At 38.9% G+C, this 16697-nt stretch overlaps 2 protein-coding genes across 2 annotated transcripts in view; one reads left to right on the top strand and one right to left on the bottom strand.

The window, feature by feature from the left end:
* The window catches only part of LOC133543719 (nucleotide sugar transporter SLC35D2-like), a 70291-nt gene that overhangs the window by 29811 nt on the left and 23783 nt on the right, over positions 1–16697 (bottom strand). Inside the window, exons 7-8 of the mRNA XM_061888461.1 lie at positions 14676–14778; positions 10564–10656 (exon numbers count right to left, since the gene is read on the bottom strand). Coding sequence (XP_061744445.1) covers positions 10564–10656; positions 14676–14778 — 196 coding nt within the window. The remainder of the gene's footprint in view (positions 1–10563; positions 10657–14675; positions 14779–16697) is intronic.
* The window catches only part of bloc1s2 (biogenesis of lysosomal organelles complex-1, subunit 2), a 74516-nt gene continuing 70970 nt past the window's right edge, over positions 13152–16697 (top strand). Inside the window, exon 1 of the mRNA XM_061888464.1 lies at positions 13152–13290. Coding sequence (XP_061744448.1) covers positions 13221–13290 — 70 coding nt within the window. The 5' untranslated portion in view covers positions 13152–13220. The remainder of the gene's footprint in view (positions 13291–16697) is intronic.

Here is a 16697-nt window from a genome sequence, read left to right as displayed (position 1 = left end):
AACATATGATTCTTATTGCAAGTTTGTCTTTAAATAACAAAGTGAACATAAAAGACAACTTGTCTTTTATTAGTAAGTAAAAAAACCAAGGCTCCTAATTTAGTCTGCTGACGTATGCAGGAACATATTGTGTCATCTATCATTCTATTATTTTGTCAAAATTATTAAAAACGAATGATTAATTTACCTTTCATTTACTTTCTCTTTATCTTACACTCATAAAGCGGACGTTTCTCTTCGCACAGCAGTCTGAACTTAGCCGGTTTAAATAGATAAATGGATAGATAGATAGATAGATAGATTGATAGATAGATGGATAGATAGTACTTTATTGATTCCTTCAGGAGAGTTCCCTCGGGAAAATAAAAATTCCAGCAGCAGTGTACCGGATTGAGATCGAATTTAAAAAGTAAATAATGTGAGTATAAATGGAAACAAAATAGAAAAATATTACAATAACAATACAAATAAAAAGCAACAATGAGAATAAAAATATAACAGTAAAATAAGAATATAACAAGAGAAACAAGGCAGTAGTGACCATGTTATGAAAGAGTATTGCTGTATACGAGCACGGCCTGTCCGCCTCTCACTGCAAGTATACATTCAAGTGCTTTAGTGCTAAAGTGTCCCACTTTTCTCTTCTCTTGTCCGTTAAGTAGCAAGCTGTGTCTTGTCACCGTCAAATTAGAAAAAACTTGTTTTTCCACTGAACTGGTACTTTAAAGAGAACATCTAATGATACATCAATCATATGTTCCTTGCTGCAATCAAATAACAATTATACTAGAGAACTTGTCTTTTAGAAGTAAGCGAGCAAACGGGTTACACATGCTCCTAATTTGGCCTCTGACGTATGCAGTAACATTCATAATTGTGTTATTTTGTCAAAATTATGGGAAAATGGTATATTATTCTACTAGTTCATTTCTCTTTTTAACAAGTTCTATCTACGCTTCTGTTAAAATGTATTCAGCACTTATTGTTTGGTTGTTCTGGGTGATTCTACAAATGTGGGTATCGATCCAATACCAAGTAATTACAGGGTCATACATTGGTCCTAATTAAAGTCCTCCTGTGTCCAGGGGCGTATTTCCTTAGTTTATAAACAATATAGAAGCCAAACGATATTGAAAGATTATATACTATTATTACATAAAAAGATGACAATCAGTATAGACCAGTGGTTCTTAACCTGGGTTTGATCGAACCATTGGGGTTCGGTGAATCGGCCTTTAGGGGTTCGGTCAAAACACCCGACTCATCGTGTAAATATTATGGATACAGCAACAGCAGAAGTCAGACTGATTTGCAGGTGTGTAATTTGTTGTGAGTTTATGCACTGTGTTGGTTTTGTCGTTTGAACAAGATGATGGTCATGTACAGTTCATTTTGTGCACCAGTAAAAAAAAAAACATGGTAACACTTTAGTATGGGGAACATATTAACCATCAATTAGTTGCTCATTAACATGCTAATTAGTAACATATTGGCTCTTAACTAGTCATTAAGTTCTTATTAATGCCTTATTCTCGGCATTGGCCTTATTATAACCCTAACCCTCTAACCCTGACCCTAACCCTAACCAAATAACTTTAAATTAAGTCTTTGTTGCTTAGAATATGTTCCTCTAGTGTCCAAATAACTCTTAAATTAAGTCTGTTACTTAGAATATGTTCTCCATACTAAAGTGTTACCGAAAACATATAAGTTGTGTATATATATATATACACACTGTATTTTTCGGATTATAAATCGCAGTTTTTTTCATAGTTTGGCCGGGGGTGCGACTTATACTCAGGAGCGACTTATGTGTGAAATTATTAACACATTACCGTAAAATATCAAATAATATTATTTATCTCATTCATGTAAGAGACTAGATATATAAGATTTCATGGGATTTCGCAATTAGGAGTGACAGATTGTTTGGTAAAGGTATAGCATGTTCTATATGTTATAGTTATTTGAATGACTCTTAAATTAATATGTTCCGTTAACATAGCAGGCACCTTCTCAGTTGGTTATTTATGCCTCATATAACGTACACTTATTCAGTCTGTTGTTCACTATTCTTTATTTTAAATTGCCTTTCAAATGTCTATTCTTGGTGTTGGGTTTTATCAAATAAATGTGTACAAAAAATGCAACGTATACTCCAGTGTGACATATATATGTTTTTTTCCTTCTTTATTATGCATTTTCGGCAGGTGCGACTTATACTCTGGAGCGACTTATACTCTGAAAAATACGGTAACTGTCATGAATTTGGGGCTTCACGGTGGAAGAGGGGTTAGTGCGTATGCCTCACAATACGAAGGTCTTGAGTAGTCCTGGGTTCAATCCCGGGCTCGGGAACTTTCTGTGTGGAGTTTGCATGCTCTCCCCGTGAATGCGTGGGTTCCCTCCGGGTACTCCGGCTTCCTCCCACTTCCAAAGACATGCACCTGGGGATAGGTTGATTGGCAACACTAAATTGGCCCTAGTGTGTGAATTGTGAGTGTGAATGTTGTCTGTCTATCTGTGTTGGCCCTGCGATGAGTTGGCGACTTGTCCAGGGTGTACCCTGCCTTCCGCCCGATTGTAGCTGAGATAGGCACTAGCGCCCCCCGCAACCTCAAAGGGAATAAGCGGTAGAAAATGGATGGAAAATAAAATAATTTTTCATTAAAGAAGGGTTCGGTACCTCCAACAAAGTTAAGAACCACTGGTATAGATGTTATCATTGTAGTATCGACCAGATAAGTCAATATTTGTATGGATGCACTTGTTTACATACAAGGGGGCTGGCAGTTGTATCCTCCTACGGTGTATAGTCAAGCATCTTTAGATATTCCTCGTCCAGCAGGGATGATCATACTTGCCAACCTTACCGATTTTCCCGGGACATTCCTGAATTTCAGTGCCGGGGCAACCATCCTCTCAAATTTCTCTCGATTTCCACCAGGCCAATAATATTGGGGGCGTGCCTTAAAGGCACTGCCTTTAGCTTCCTCTCTCACCTGAAAAGGAGACTATTATATATGTCTCTGTTATCCATAGGTGTATCTATAACCCATAAAGTAGGCAGGGACGGAGCTATTTCTCAGCGTGTGTTTATTCCAGCCGGCACGTTAATAAACTGACACACAACATCCGGATTCTTATCATGCATTGCTTCAAAACTACGGCAAGTAGTAATGTCCAAAAACGTAACAGAGACGAAGCAGAAGAACGAAGAAGAGACATGGCGACGACGAGTAAGAAGAAGTACGCTAGCATGTTCCAAAATGATTGGAAAAAAATGATTTCGGTTCAAAAAGGATAGATCGAAGGGGAAGGGGTATGTTGCCTGCAAATTAACCCCCCGCCCCATCTCCCGAATTCGGAGGTCTCAAGGTGGGCAAGTATAGGGATGATACTTTTAAAAAACAAAGTTTATTTGTCACCATGGAGGCGAGAATTAGTCATTTTGAAGTAGCTAAAACACTGTCAAGGGACGTTAGCGACGAGCTGGCTATTTTTTTAAAGGCTTACTGAAACCCACTACTACCGACCACAAAGTCTGATAGTTTATATATCAATGATGAAATATTAACATTGCAACACATGCCAATAGGGCCTTTTTAGTTGACTAAATTGCCATTTAAAATTTCCCGCGAAGTGTCCTGTTGAAAACGTAGCGGAATGATGACGCTTATGACGTTATTGGTTGTAGCGGACATTTTATCCCAGCACCACTCACGGCTAAAAGTTGTCCGATTTAATCACATAATTACACAGTATTCTGGACATCTGTGTTGCTGAATCTTTTGCATTTTGTTCAACTAATAATGGAGACTACAAAGAAGAATGCATTTGGTGGAAAGCGGTGTATTTCGGCCGGATTTAGCAACACAAACACAGCCAGTGTTTCTTTGTTTGTTGTGAAGCTTTAATATGGAACAGAGCGGTCAAGCGAACATGTTTCTTTACCACATGTCGACCGGCAGGTTTCGGTGAGAAAATTGTGGTAATAAGTTGGCTCTTACCGTAAACATGAGCTGAGCTTGTGTAGTTCTTCCTGCAGCAGCTGCCAAAGAGGCACCTGCGACTGACTTTCTTGGCTCCTCCATGGCTTCACTCAGAGACACTGGCGGTCACCACACCTCTCCGACTTTCAGTTATGACTTTATAATCTCACTAAAACACTAGTAACACAATATTCAGATAAGGGATTTTCCAGAATTATCCTAGTAAATGTGTCTAATAACATCTGAATCGCTCCCACTGCCCTCGTCTTTTTTTTTCCTTCTTCTTCTTCTAGTCCTTCACTCTCACTATCCTCATCCATGAATCTTTCATCCTCGCTCCAATTAATGAGGAGATTGTTGCTTTTTTGGTCAGAATCGCTCTCGCTGCTAGTGGCCATGATTGTAGTCAATGTGCGGATGTGAGGAGCTCTCACACCGGTGACGTCACGCGCACATCGTCTGCTACTTCCGGTACAGGCAAGGCTTTTTTATTAGCGACCAAAAGTTGCAAACTTTATCGTCGATATTCTCTACTAAATCCTATATGGCAATAAATAGGGCAATATCGCGAAATGATCAAGTATGACACAGAGAATGGACCTGCTATCCCCGTTTAAATAAGAAAATCTAATTTCAGTAGGCCTTTAAAAGCACGATAAATGCGAACAGCGAACAAGCGGACCACGTCACATTCATCGCTGATTTTTAAACCCAAATTTGTCAAATCTCCCTCTGCTGTCGCCATTCTGTTTGTGCTTGTAGGTGCTCTGTGTGTGTTGACTAACGTGCGCCTCGGTTGATATTACCAGCAATGCCACCACGGTGCGCCATCATGTCCATGAAAAAAAGTACCTGTATTGTTTTCAAAGGCTGTATAGTACCTTTTTTTTAATTCATTAGTACCACAGGACTTTATCAGTACCGTATATAGTAAAACCCTATTTTAATATAAAGTTCATGTACTTTTTGTACATTATACAAATACACTGATTTCAGTTGTTTGCTTTCCAGATAACCCTTAAGGGGAATTCTTTTTGAATGCACCTTTAATGATGAGGTTAGTACCACGCACGTGTTGTCAATAGCAGTAGTATGTGCTGTTGCAATGAGTCTATGAGGTGCATAATAGCAGCTTTGTGTCTTTCTGGCTCCTGCTGGGCCTTACACCGAAAAAGCCAGTTTCCAGCAGTTTTTAACCATTCAAGTACCAGTAGACAGAGGTGGGTAGAGTAGCCAGAAATTGTACTCAAGTAAGAGTACTGTTACTTTACAGATGTATTACTCAAGTAAAAGTAAGGAGTAGTCACCCAAATATTTACTTGGGTAAAAGTAAAAAGTATGTTGTGAAAAAACTACTCAAGTACTGAGTAACTGATGAGTAACCTGTTCGTTTAATGACGACGGCAACAAGTAATGCACAAAAACATAAAAAATTGCAATGAACAAATTCAGAGCCAGGAACATCTCTTAAACAACTGAAACAATAATATATATTAAGTAATATATATTTGGTTTTACAAAGCATTGAAAAAAAATTAGAAAATGAATTTTACCTTTGCAACCTCATTATACTATTGGCTAAGTTTTATATTCATAAATGTAAGTTTCTCAATACCCGACCTGTTTTTTGTGCCTTTAAAAAAGATTTAGAACTCTACATTAAAACACTCTACCTCTAACAACCAAAAAGCTGTGAAAACGATGATGCTGTGTTCCAAATTTAAGTTATTTACTGAAATTGAGTGAGCCTATAGCTTTGCACTTTGTTTACTTTATATACATATATATTTTTTGCATTCTATTTTAGTTACTTTGGATTTACAACACCCTGGCGCTGTTTTGTACGGTTTTTATACTGTTTTGTATTGTTTTTGTACATACTTTGATTATTATTTTCAACTGTTTGTAAAAGTTGAAATTTATAAATAAAGGTTTCTTAAAAAGTATATATATATATATATATATATATATATATATATATATATATATATATAATATATATATATATATATATATATACATATACGTGTGCAGTTAATCATGTGACCGCCTGGCTCTGTTTGATTGGTGAAACGGAGTCAAACGTCACCAGTGACTGCATTTGAATGGTGAAACACAGTCATGTAATAGATCCGACTTTGAAAGTCTGTCTGACAAAACAACAAAGCGTGCACTAACAGATCGATAAAAATCAGTAGCGAGTAGAATGGTGATAAATGGAGCGGACTAAAAGTAGCGTTTCTTCTCTATAAATATACTCAAGTAAAAAAAAAAGTATGTTGCATTAAAACTACTCTTAGAAGTACAATTTATCCCAAAAGTTACTCAAGTAGATGTAACGGAGCAAATGTAGCGCGTTACTACCCACCTCTGCCAGTAGAGTGGAAAAACAAGTTGACTCTGTATTGAAGCTATTATGATATACATCTGATTTATGACACCGAAATATTTCCAAAGTTCGCTGATAAATAAATATGCTCAAAAAAGTATCAATCTCACGGAAATTCCCGAGCCCTTTTGAGAGTTAATGAGTAAACCAGTCACATGATCCGTGACAGAGCGTTAGGAGCCGCAGATCCCTTCCCCATCAACAAAAATGCTAATCAAGCAGACATTGTGACAGCCAACAACGATTACTTTGTGAAAAAATATGACCAGTCTCCGCTTAAGATGGTCTCCTGCTGTTCTCACTATGGACTGTACTCTCACACTATTATGTTAGATCCACTATGCACTGGACTCTCACACTATTATGTTAGACCCACTATGGACTGGACTCTCACAATATTATGCTAGATCCACTATGGACTGGACTCTCACACTATGATGTTAGATCCACTATGCACTGGACTCTCACACTATTATGTTAGATCCACTATGGACTGGACTCTCACAATATTATGTTAGATCCACTATGGACTGGACTCTCACACTATTATGTTAGATCCACTATGGACTGGACTCTCACACTATTATGTTAGATCCACTATGGACTGGACTCTCACAATATTATGCTAGATCCACTCGACGTCCATTGCACCGGTTGCCCCGGGTCCCCACATCTGCGGTCCTCTCCAAGGTTTCTTATTGTCCCATTGGGTTGAGTTTTTCCTTGCCCTTATGTGGGATCTGAGCGGAGGATGTCGTTGTGACTTGTGCAGCCCTTTGAGACACTCGTGATTTAGGGCTATATAAGTAAACATTGATTGATTGATTGATTACAGAACCTTATATATTTGAGCCCCAACACAAAGAGGATGAGCAATAGGTTTTAGAAGCCGAGTGCTAAGCGGATGTAGTTTTATCGAAACACTATAGCATCAGTGGCAATGCCAGGTAGTAACATACTAACTAGAGATGCGCGGATAGGCAATTATATCATCCGCAACCGCATCGCCAAAGTCGTCATCCACCCGCAGTCCACCCGAACCAACATATTATCAGAACCGTAACCGCCCGCCACCTGCCCGCTGAAATACATCAGAAGTCGGCCACCTTTGTCACTCACAGAGCTATTTTAACCCGTTTCACAGAGTAATGAAGACAATTGGAGCCGCAAACGTTCTGGCGAATATCCAATTGGCGTTCATCCTGATGACAAGAACATGGGCGTGCTGTGAAGCCATTGCCTTTGACACCTTCAACAACATGTACAAACCGATTGTTAGTCCGGCAACATGTTGTGTGCAGCTTCCGCAATCACACGTACAAGATTGAAAGGCATACTGGGTGACGCCGAGTACACTGATGGTTGTGATATAAACAACTTTAACACTTACTAATATGCGCCACGCTGTGAAGCCACACCAAACAAGATTGACAAACACATTTCGGGAGAACATCCTCACAGTAACACAAAATAAACGCAACACTACAAATACCCAGAATCCTTTGTATCCGTGCTATTTCCTGAATATATTTTACACATCCGCGCCCCCAACCCTGTCCACCTTACCGACGCACGGGGGGGGGGGGTGTTGCTGCTAGCGGTGTGTATAAAATAGTCAGGAAGTCTCATGGATACAAAGGATTCTGGGTATTTGTTGTGTTGCGTTTATGTTGTGTTATTGTGAGGATGTTCTCCCGAAATGTGTTTGTCAATCTTGTTTGGTGTGGTTTCACAGCGTGGCGCATATTACTAAGAGTGTTAAAATTGTTTATATCACAACCATTACTGTACTCTGCGTCACCCAGTATGCCTTGCAGTCATGTGCGTGTTGCTGCGGAAGCCACACACAACATGTTGCTGGACTGACAAGCAGATCGTACATGCTGTAGTAGGCGACAAAGCCAATGGTTTCATCGCACGCCCTAATACTTATTATCCGGGTGACTGCCGGCAGTCATTCTAGAGAATATTAGCATCTCCTATTGTCTTCTTCGATTTGTGACACGGGTCCTAAATGGCTCTTTGAATGGCAAAGGATACCGATCCCAGAACCATGTATATCAAATATTTCCGGATGGTTCAACCGCCACCCGCCCGAATCTAATTAAAATAAATTTTTTCGTCATGTCACCCGCCCGACCCGCGGTTTATCCGCGGACTCCGGATGAGACCGCAAACCGCGCATCTCTAATACAAACTAACCATAATAAAACAAACACTTACTGTACACTTTCCACTCTCGCCGAGATGCCGACCGACAGGTCACTTAAATTATCTCGTTTAGAAGAATCAATCCTCAAGAAAGGTTAAAAAAAAAAGTAGCAGCAACTGACGTTTTTTTCACCATTTTGGGGGATGTGAAAGTCGACCAGCTTCTCGGCCCATGGCCACAAATGTCTACTGCTAGGTGAGAGATGCATCAATTATAATGTAGAATGTACTTTCCAGAAGCAACTTAGTGTGTCAACAATAGCAGGGTAAGTTTGCAAAATTGGCCGTCTGCGTTAGCACTTCTAATGACAAATATCACTCATATTTGGCAAATTTGTAAATAAAGTATTGTTGGCAGTTTTCTGTACGTAGAATGGGTGCAATAGAGCAGTGGTTCTCAAATGGGGGTACGCGTACCCCCGGGGGTACTTGAAGGTATGCCAAGGGGTACGTGAGATTTTTGAAAAATATTCTAAAAACAGCAACAATTCAAAAATCCTTTATAAATATATTTATTGAATAATACTTCAACAAAATATGAATGTAAGTTCATAAACTGTGAAAAGAAATGCAACAATGCAATATTCAGTGTTGACCGCTAGATTTTTTTTGTGGACATGTTCCATAAATATTGATGTTAGATTTTTTTTTTTGTAAAAAAAAGGCTTAAATATTAAGTTCATGAATCCAGGTGGATCTCTATTACAATCCCGAAAGAAAGCACTTTAAGTTGATGACTAATTCTATGTGTAGAAATCTTTATTTATATTTGAATCCCTTGTTTATTTTTCAACAAGTTTTTGGTTATTTGTTACCTTTTTTCCCCAAATAGTTCAAGAAAGACCACTACAAATGAGCAATATTTTGCACAATTTAATAAATCAGAAACTGATGACTTAGTGCTGTATTTTACTTCATCTCTGTCATGCTGTGTGAACATGTTTTGTTTTAGTCCTGTTTGGTTTTGTTTTTGGACTCTTTGTGCACTTTTATTTGTTTTGTCACCATCGCAACCCATTAGTTTTCACCTGTCGAGTCACGCACCTGTTTTCACTGATCATATCATTGCTATTTAAACCGGTCTGTTTCTGTTTTTCGATCTATCTATCTATCTATCTATCTATCTATCTATCTATCCATCCATCCATACTACCTCTGCTACCCATGACATTCCTATTTATTATAGTTGATTCTTCATGCCATGCCACAGTAAGTGTTTTTGTTTCGTGTTCATAGTTAATTGCCTTTGTGCAAATCTTTTGTTTTCATTAGTCAAATTTGTTCTCCGCCATTGTGCGCGCCTTTTGTTTGCTTCCTTTTTTGTAGTTTGTTAGTGTTCAAATAAATGATGTCCTTACCTTCACGCCTTGCCCGCGCCAACTTTCCTTTGCCTTCCAGGAAAACAAACCTCACAGTCCACGCATTGACAATCTCTTTTTTTCAACCAGAAATGCTTTGCTCTGATTAGGGAGTACTTGTATTAAAAACAATTTCACATGGGGCACATCACTGAAAAAAGGTTGAGAACCACTGAAATAGAGGACCCTCGATCTTTTAACTCAATTGTTAGCTATTTATTAACGATTTTGAATGCATAAAATATTATTAATAGTATTTCCAATATGACTGATCTGATTATATAGTCAGAGTGCAGAAGCATTACTCTAGCGACGTAGAATCTATGGAAATTGCCGAAGATATTTGGAGCGGAATATCTTTAAAAATGGCTGTCTGAATGTGTAGAATTTTGTGATGTTTGGACGGTATTTTCACCATATTTTTCAGCTTGTACATACAGTTAGATATGACTTAATGGGTACAGTGAAACAGAATAAAGCAAATTAAGTCAACTTGTGTTTCCACTCTACTGGTACTTTAAGGAGTTAGCTCACTTTTAACACACTCAGAAGGCGCACAAGTGCGTGTACACAACTCTATTTCAGGTTCAAGTCTGAAGACCATGTAACTTACCTTCTGTATGTCGCCGGTCATGTGAGCCAACATCACAGTGGGCAGGATCATAAATAGTGCGTTATAATACAGCAAACCGTATTTGCCCAGCTCCTGTGAAACATATGGGACGCACAAAATCAACATTAAAATGAGCTCATGTCTCTTTTGTTAAAGTTGCCCAATTTTTTATCCCACATGGTTTTATCACACAAATGTCTTTTGTTTGAACGTCTGATGTAAAATTATCATTAGAGACCTGAAGTAGCAAAATTAACATTTGTAATAAATACACTTGTGTTTTATCTATAAAGATTCATTCTTTATTTATGAAAATATCAAAGAAAATGTGTCTCTCTTGCAACGCTCATACTGTAGGAATCCAAATTTGTGAAAGGTTTTCCCGTTAGCCCTATGCCTCACTCCTATGAATGGTGATTGAATTTGGAACTTTTAAAGGTACCAACCAAATTGCGTTTGTACTACCTTAAAGTTAAAGTACCAATGATTGTCACACACACACAAGGTGTGGTGAAATTTGTCCCCTGCATTTGACCCATACCCTTGATCACCTCCTGGGAAGTGAGGGGAGCAGTGGGCAGCAGCGGGGCCGCGCCCGGGAATCATTTATGGTGATTTAACCCTTGATGCTGAGTGCCAAGCAGGGAGGTAATGGGTCCCGTTTTTTTTATTGTCTTTGGTATGACTCGGCCGGGGTTTGAACTCCCAAACTACCGATCTCAGGGCGGACACTCTAACCACTAGGCCACCGAGTAGGTCGTGTACAAAGTCATGTAAAATCAAACAGTGCTATAAGTTAAAAAACGTTGTCACACTGGACAGCCCTTCTGGTTGTAGTCTTGGCGGCAGCTCATGCCTTTAGGTAATAATTTGTTGATGTTATTATACTAGAATTACAGCTGTGTTTTGTAAATAGCATTTGACTGTAATGAGCTCGGGCTTCACGGTGGCAGAGGGGTTAGTGCGTCTGCCTCACAATACGAAGTTCCTGCAGTCCTGGGTTCAAATCCACGCTCGGGAACTTTCTGTGTGGAGTTTGCATGTTCTCCCCGTGAATGCGTGGGTTCCCTCCGGGTACTCCGGCTTCCTCCCACTTCCAAATACATGCACCTGGGGATAGGTTGATTGGCAACACTAAATTGGCCCTAGAGTTTGAATGTGAGTGTGAATGTTGTCTGTCTATCTGTGTTGGCCCTGTGATGAGATGGCGACTTGTCCAGGGTGTACCCTGCCTTCCGCCCGATTGTAGCTGAGACAGGCGCCAGCACCCCCCGCGACCCCAAAAGGGAATAAGTGGTAGAAAATGGATGGATGGATGTAATGAGCTCCTATGGCTAACTTGCACATGCTGATTTAAGACTATAATTGAAACTTACATGCAAGTATATATGCTGCCATTGGTCGCATCAACATTTTTGTATTACATCAATATTCAGTTTATAAGCATACAAGATACAGGCATTGAGTTTTAAATGACAGAATAATAAAATGATCTTGTGTATTTCAGATACTAAACCAATGCCCTGTGTATTAACTTTAAAGTCCACTTGATAACTTTGTGTTTAAATGAAAGTCATCTCGGGAATAAAGGACATTTACATTAATTTGTGCCTGTAATTATGCGATCATTCCTAATTATGCAAATGAGACACTGATGTAATTTCCTGATGCCATCTTTTTGACAAATATTTAATCGTACAAAAAGTAGGGTGTACGAAAACCAAAGTACTTGTGGAGTTAAAAAACTCAGAAGTGTCAGTAATCCATGCCCTACATCAGGGGTCGGGAACCTTTTTGTCTGAGAGAGCCAAGAAGCCGAATATTTTGAAATGTATTTACGTATGAGCCATATAATATTTTTTCAACACTGAACACAACTAAACGTGTGCAGTTTTAAGTAAGACCAACATTTCTAGAGTATAATAAGTCTCTTATTCTTTGTAATAAGATTGTTCTTCTGAAGCTAACTGTGGAGGAGGCGTGGCCCGCGGGCGTGCAGCGAAGCAGGGTGTTGCCATGATCGGCCTCAAAATCAGTGACAGGTGCGTAGATGGCCCACCTGGGCCTTGTTATCTAGTCACCTGTCGCTCTGTTATAAACAGCAGCCAGGAGGATAGACGGGGTTGGGGCTGGAGCCAGAGCGCGAGCGAGAACGAAAGAGAAAAAGACTGTTGCTGGAAAGCAACTGAGAGACTTATTGAAAAATAAAACAATAGTGTAACCCTGAAACAGGCTCTCATGTCGGTGCTTGGTGGTCTGAAGAACCCCCAGGAGGGCAAGTCCCACGCTAACCAAAAATAAATAAATAACTTCTTACCATTAACGTAACTTCATGAACAGGTGTGGTAGAAAACCGATGGATGGATAAAAAATGCATGAGAATTTTTTACAGAAGTTATTTTTAACACTGTGATTAAAGGTGGAATTATTCATTACTTATCGTGTCAAGCAATGTCAGCTCAGATTTATCCGAGAGCCAGGTGCTGTCATCAAAAGAGCCACATCTGGCTCGCGAGCCATAGGTTCCCTACCCCTGCCCTACATGGTTAAAAAAATCATTGAAAACTACAACTCCCAGAATGCCAAGGTAAAATGGCCGCCAAAATTACTGATTGAAGGCACCTGAAAAGGAAGGACTCATTCACCAAACAAGCTACATGCAAGGAAGAACAGCCAGCAGCCACAACCGCAAGATCCACTCTCCAGGTTTCTCAAAACACACCAAGGGTCAGTGAATATGCTTCATTTAATGACGATCGAAATGCTTTGTTTGATATGCTTAACTTGTAGCTGCAAGCTGGTTAAATTTGTTTACTGAACTATCTTAAAGTGTTTGTTTCAACTGCTGGGTTCAAGTTGAAATACCGCATTACACTTTGAGCATTGATTGCATACAATGTTAGACCAGTTTAAAGCACACGTAAAAGTTTAAATCTGAAGTTAAAATGTTAAATGGTTTAATTTAATAGATTTAAAGTCAAAGCTAATGGTTTAAAGCTAAAACAATATGTAGAAACATTAAAACATTATTCAGTGATTTAAAAGCTTTTGCAAAACATTGTGTAATTAGATTAACATCCATGTTTCTGTGGTTTAAAGGTTTACAACCTGCTGATGATTATTTGGAAATCAACTGAAATTAAACCACGTTTCAAGTTGGAAAATAAAAAGTTGATCAATTGTGTGGAGTTTAAAACTCATAAGTGTCAGTAATTTTGGCGGCCATTTTACCTTGGCATTCTGGGAGTTGTAGTTTTCAACGATTTTGACCATGTAGGGCAGGGGTCGGCAACGCGAAATGTTAAAAGAGCCATATTGGACCAAAAATACAAGTAATCTGTCTGGAGCCGCAAAACATTAAAAGACTTGGATAAACTCACCTCTGTTCATTCACGCACAGTATAAAATGTTTGGTGGACAAAATGAAACAAAGGAGTAGCATAAAACATGTCTTTCTGTAGCAAAGTCGGAAAAAGTTGTATATGTAAAACAAACTGTTGAGTCACGGTCCACACAACGGTGAGTTCGAGGGCCGCTGAAATGAGGACAAAACGGCGTTCGCCAAACACTCATCAGTGAAGCATCAACATAAAACAGTGGGCTTTCTAATAATTAAGAAGTTTTTTTGTCGTGTTTATCCTCCTACAGAAACCGTATTACAACACAAAATATATTTTTCATTAAATTTTTTTTCCATTTCCATACATTTTTGAAAAAGCTCCATGGAGCCACCAGGGCACTGCTCAAGAGCCACACGTGGCTCTAGAGCCGCGCGTTGCTGATCCCCGATGTAGGGCATGGATTACTGACACTTCTGAGTATTTAACTCCACAGTACTTCTGTAATTAGAAACATGTTTTTTTGGGTGAAAATAAATAAAAGTAATTCAATGAAAGCCGCAAATAGCCACACATTTGTCAGCAGCACCTTTTCTTTGGTTTTTCCTCTATAAAAAACATTAGATCAAAGTATGCAGAGTGTTCCTTGAGAGCAGATATTCAGGGACAAGTTTACTTCGCCACATTCACATACGCTCCAGCCCAATTCTGAAAACAGCTCCTGACAAGCCAACAATGACTGCTATTCATGCGCAGGTCACAACCGCCACATACCTTTGCATCCAATTTCTGCTTCACATAAGCACCGTTGGCGGCGGTGAGCACGTTGTTGAGGAAGATGAAGACGTAGCCTTGCATGTCAAAGGACATGTCAGCGCTGCGAGACAAGAGGACAGACAGGCTTTGTCAGGTTTTGTACATAATGTGTACAGTGTTTCCCACAGGTCAGGCATCTATTTGTGGTGGTGTGGGTGGGTGGGGTAGGGGGGCGATGACCAAGAAGAACGCAGAGTTGGAATATAATTACAACACTTTATGTACATATTTATATAATATTTACATATTTATATAATATGTAACTACAAGATCCATTCACAGACAGTCCCATTGCTTTTATGAGCGGTCGAGCGAGTCAAAAGCCGGAAAAAATATTTTAAAAAATGTCATTTTTTAAAAAAAAATCTTTTTTTTTTTTTGTCGCGGCCGTAACTCTTTCGTGAAGGACCGCCACAAATAAATGAATGTGTGGGAAACCCTGGTGTATACCCCCCCCCACCCCCCCATTTTTTTGTACAGTATATATTGCTTTTCAAATCACCTGACATGTATACTGTGTATATGTACATAATTTATCCATTTTTTACGTGTTTTTTTTATATACATATTACAAGTTATAAATCTTTTGTTATTGAATGTATCCAATGTGATGAATATTTAATGGACCACAATGGAAACAAGCCTTTTGGCTTTTTGTGCCATCCATTTACCTTTATTAAAGCATTACATGGATTCAATTCTTTAAGATGTCAAACTTCTCAATCAATCAATGTCTTTGGTGCAATGATTGATGTACCACATTGTAAGTGTATGCATGTTGGAAATAAATACTATAACCATAACCATTATTTACTCTGCAGAGAGTACCAGGTAGCGATTGGAGGGAAGGCATTTACAAATACAATAAAAATAACAATACATTAAATTACAAAAAATTATTCTTTATTTGCAATATGGAAATTGCTCTTTTTCCCCTTTTTCCTGTGCCCCTTGTTTTTCTAGTGATTCTCCTTTCTCGGAAACTAAGGTTCTGATAGCAAGACCACTACAGCCCAAAGTTATTCACTAACTCAAGGGGCCTCATTTCAAGAAAGCTAAGGACCAAGGGCCAGACTTCTCCCTTCACTATTATTCTTATTTTATATATTCCGGAGAACCAGGGTGTGAACTCGAGTATTCATTTCATTTCTGTCTATTTGTTAGTACAGCACTAGTGTTTAAAAATCTAATTTAACTGAACTCGCAGGCCACCAGTTGAATCTTCGAAATGATGAAAAAGAAAAGATCTAACGGCCGAAAATGCATAATAAAGAATGAAAAAAACATATATACGTCGCACTGGAGTTTGAATTGCATTTTTGGGGGAAATTTATTTGATAAAATCCAACACCAAGAATTGATCATTTGAAAGGCAATTTAAAATAAATAAAGAATAGTGAACAACAGGCTGAATTAGTGTATGTTATATGATGCATAAATAACCAACTGAGAAGGTGCCTGCTATGTAAACGGAACATATTATGGTAAGAGTCATTCAAATAACTATGACATATAGAACATGCTATACGTTTACCAAACAATCTGTCACTCCTAATCGATAAATCCGGTGAAATCTTTTTCCTCGATGTCTCTTCTAAACAACTCTGCCAACTCCAAAGGTATGCGCCGCTTCCTCTTGTCGTTTTCTGCTGCATATTTCACTACGTCCAGCTCGTAATCTGCAGTACATGATTTTCTTTTTGGTTCCATTTTTGTTCAGCCCTTCTCAGTTTTTATAAGTTACCTCCGTTGAAATGATCCTTTTTAATAGCTATAGCAGTTAGCATTCCATGACCCACAATGCACTTCTGCCATGACCCCCCCCTCCGAATTCCTATTGGTTGACGTGTGTGTGACGATTGCTGACATTTTCTCCGTCTCTTCCCCGAATGAGCTAAATAATTTTGATGTTTTACGGTAATGTGTTAATAATTTCACACATAAGTCGCTCCGGAGTATATGTCGCACCCCTGGCCAAAC

This window comes from Nerophis ophidion, linkage group LG26 (assembly GCF_033978795.1).
Source record: "Nerophis ophidion isolate RoL-2023_Sa linkage group LG26, RoL_Noph_v1.0, whole genome shotgun sequence".
Taxonomy (NCBI): domain Eukaryota; kingdom Metazoa; phylum Chordata; class Actinopteri; order Syngnathiformes; family Syngnathidae; genus Nerophis; species Nerophis ophidion.
Note: the sequence above shows the minus strand (reverse complement) of the source record. Positions and strands in the feature narration are given on the sequence as shown.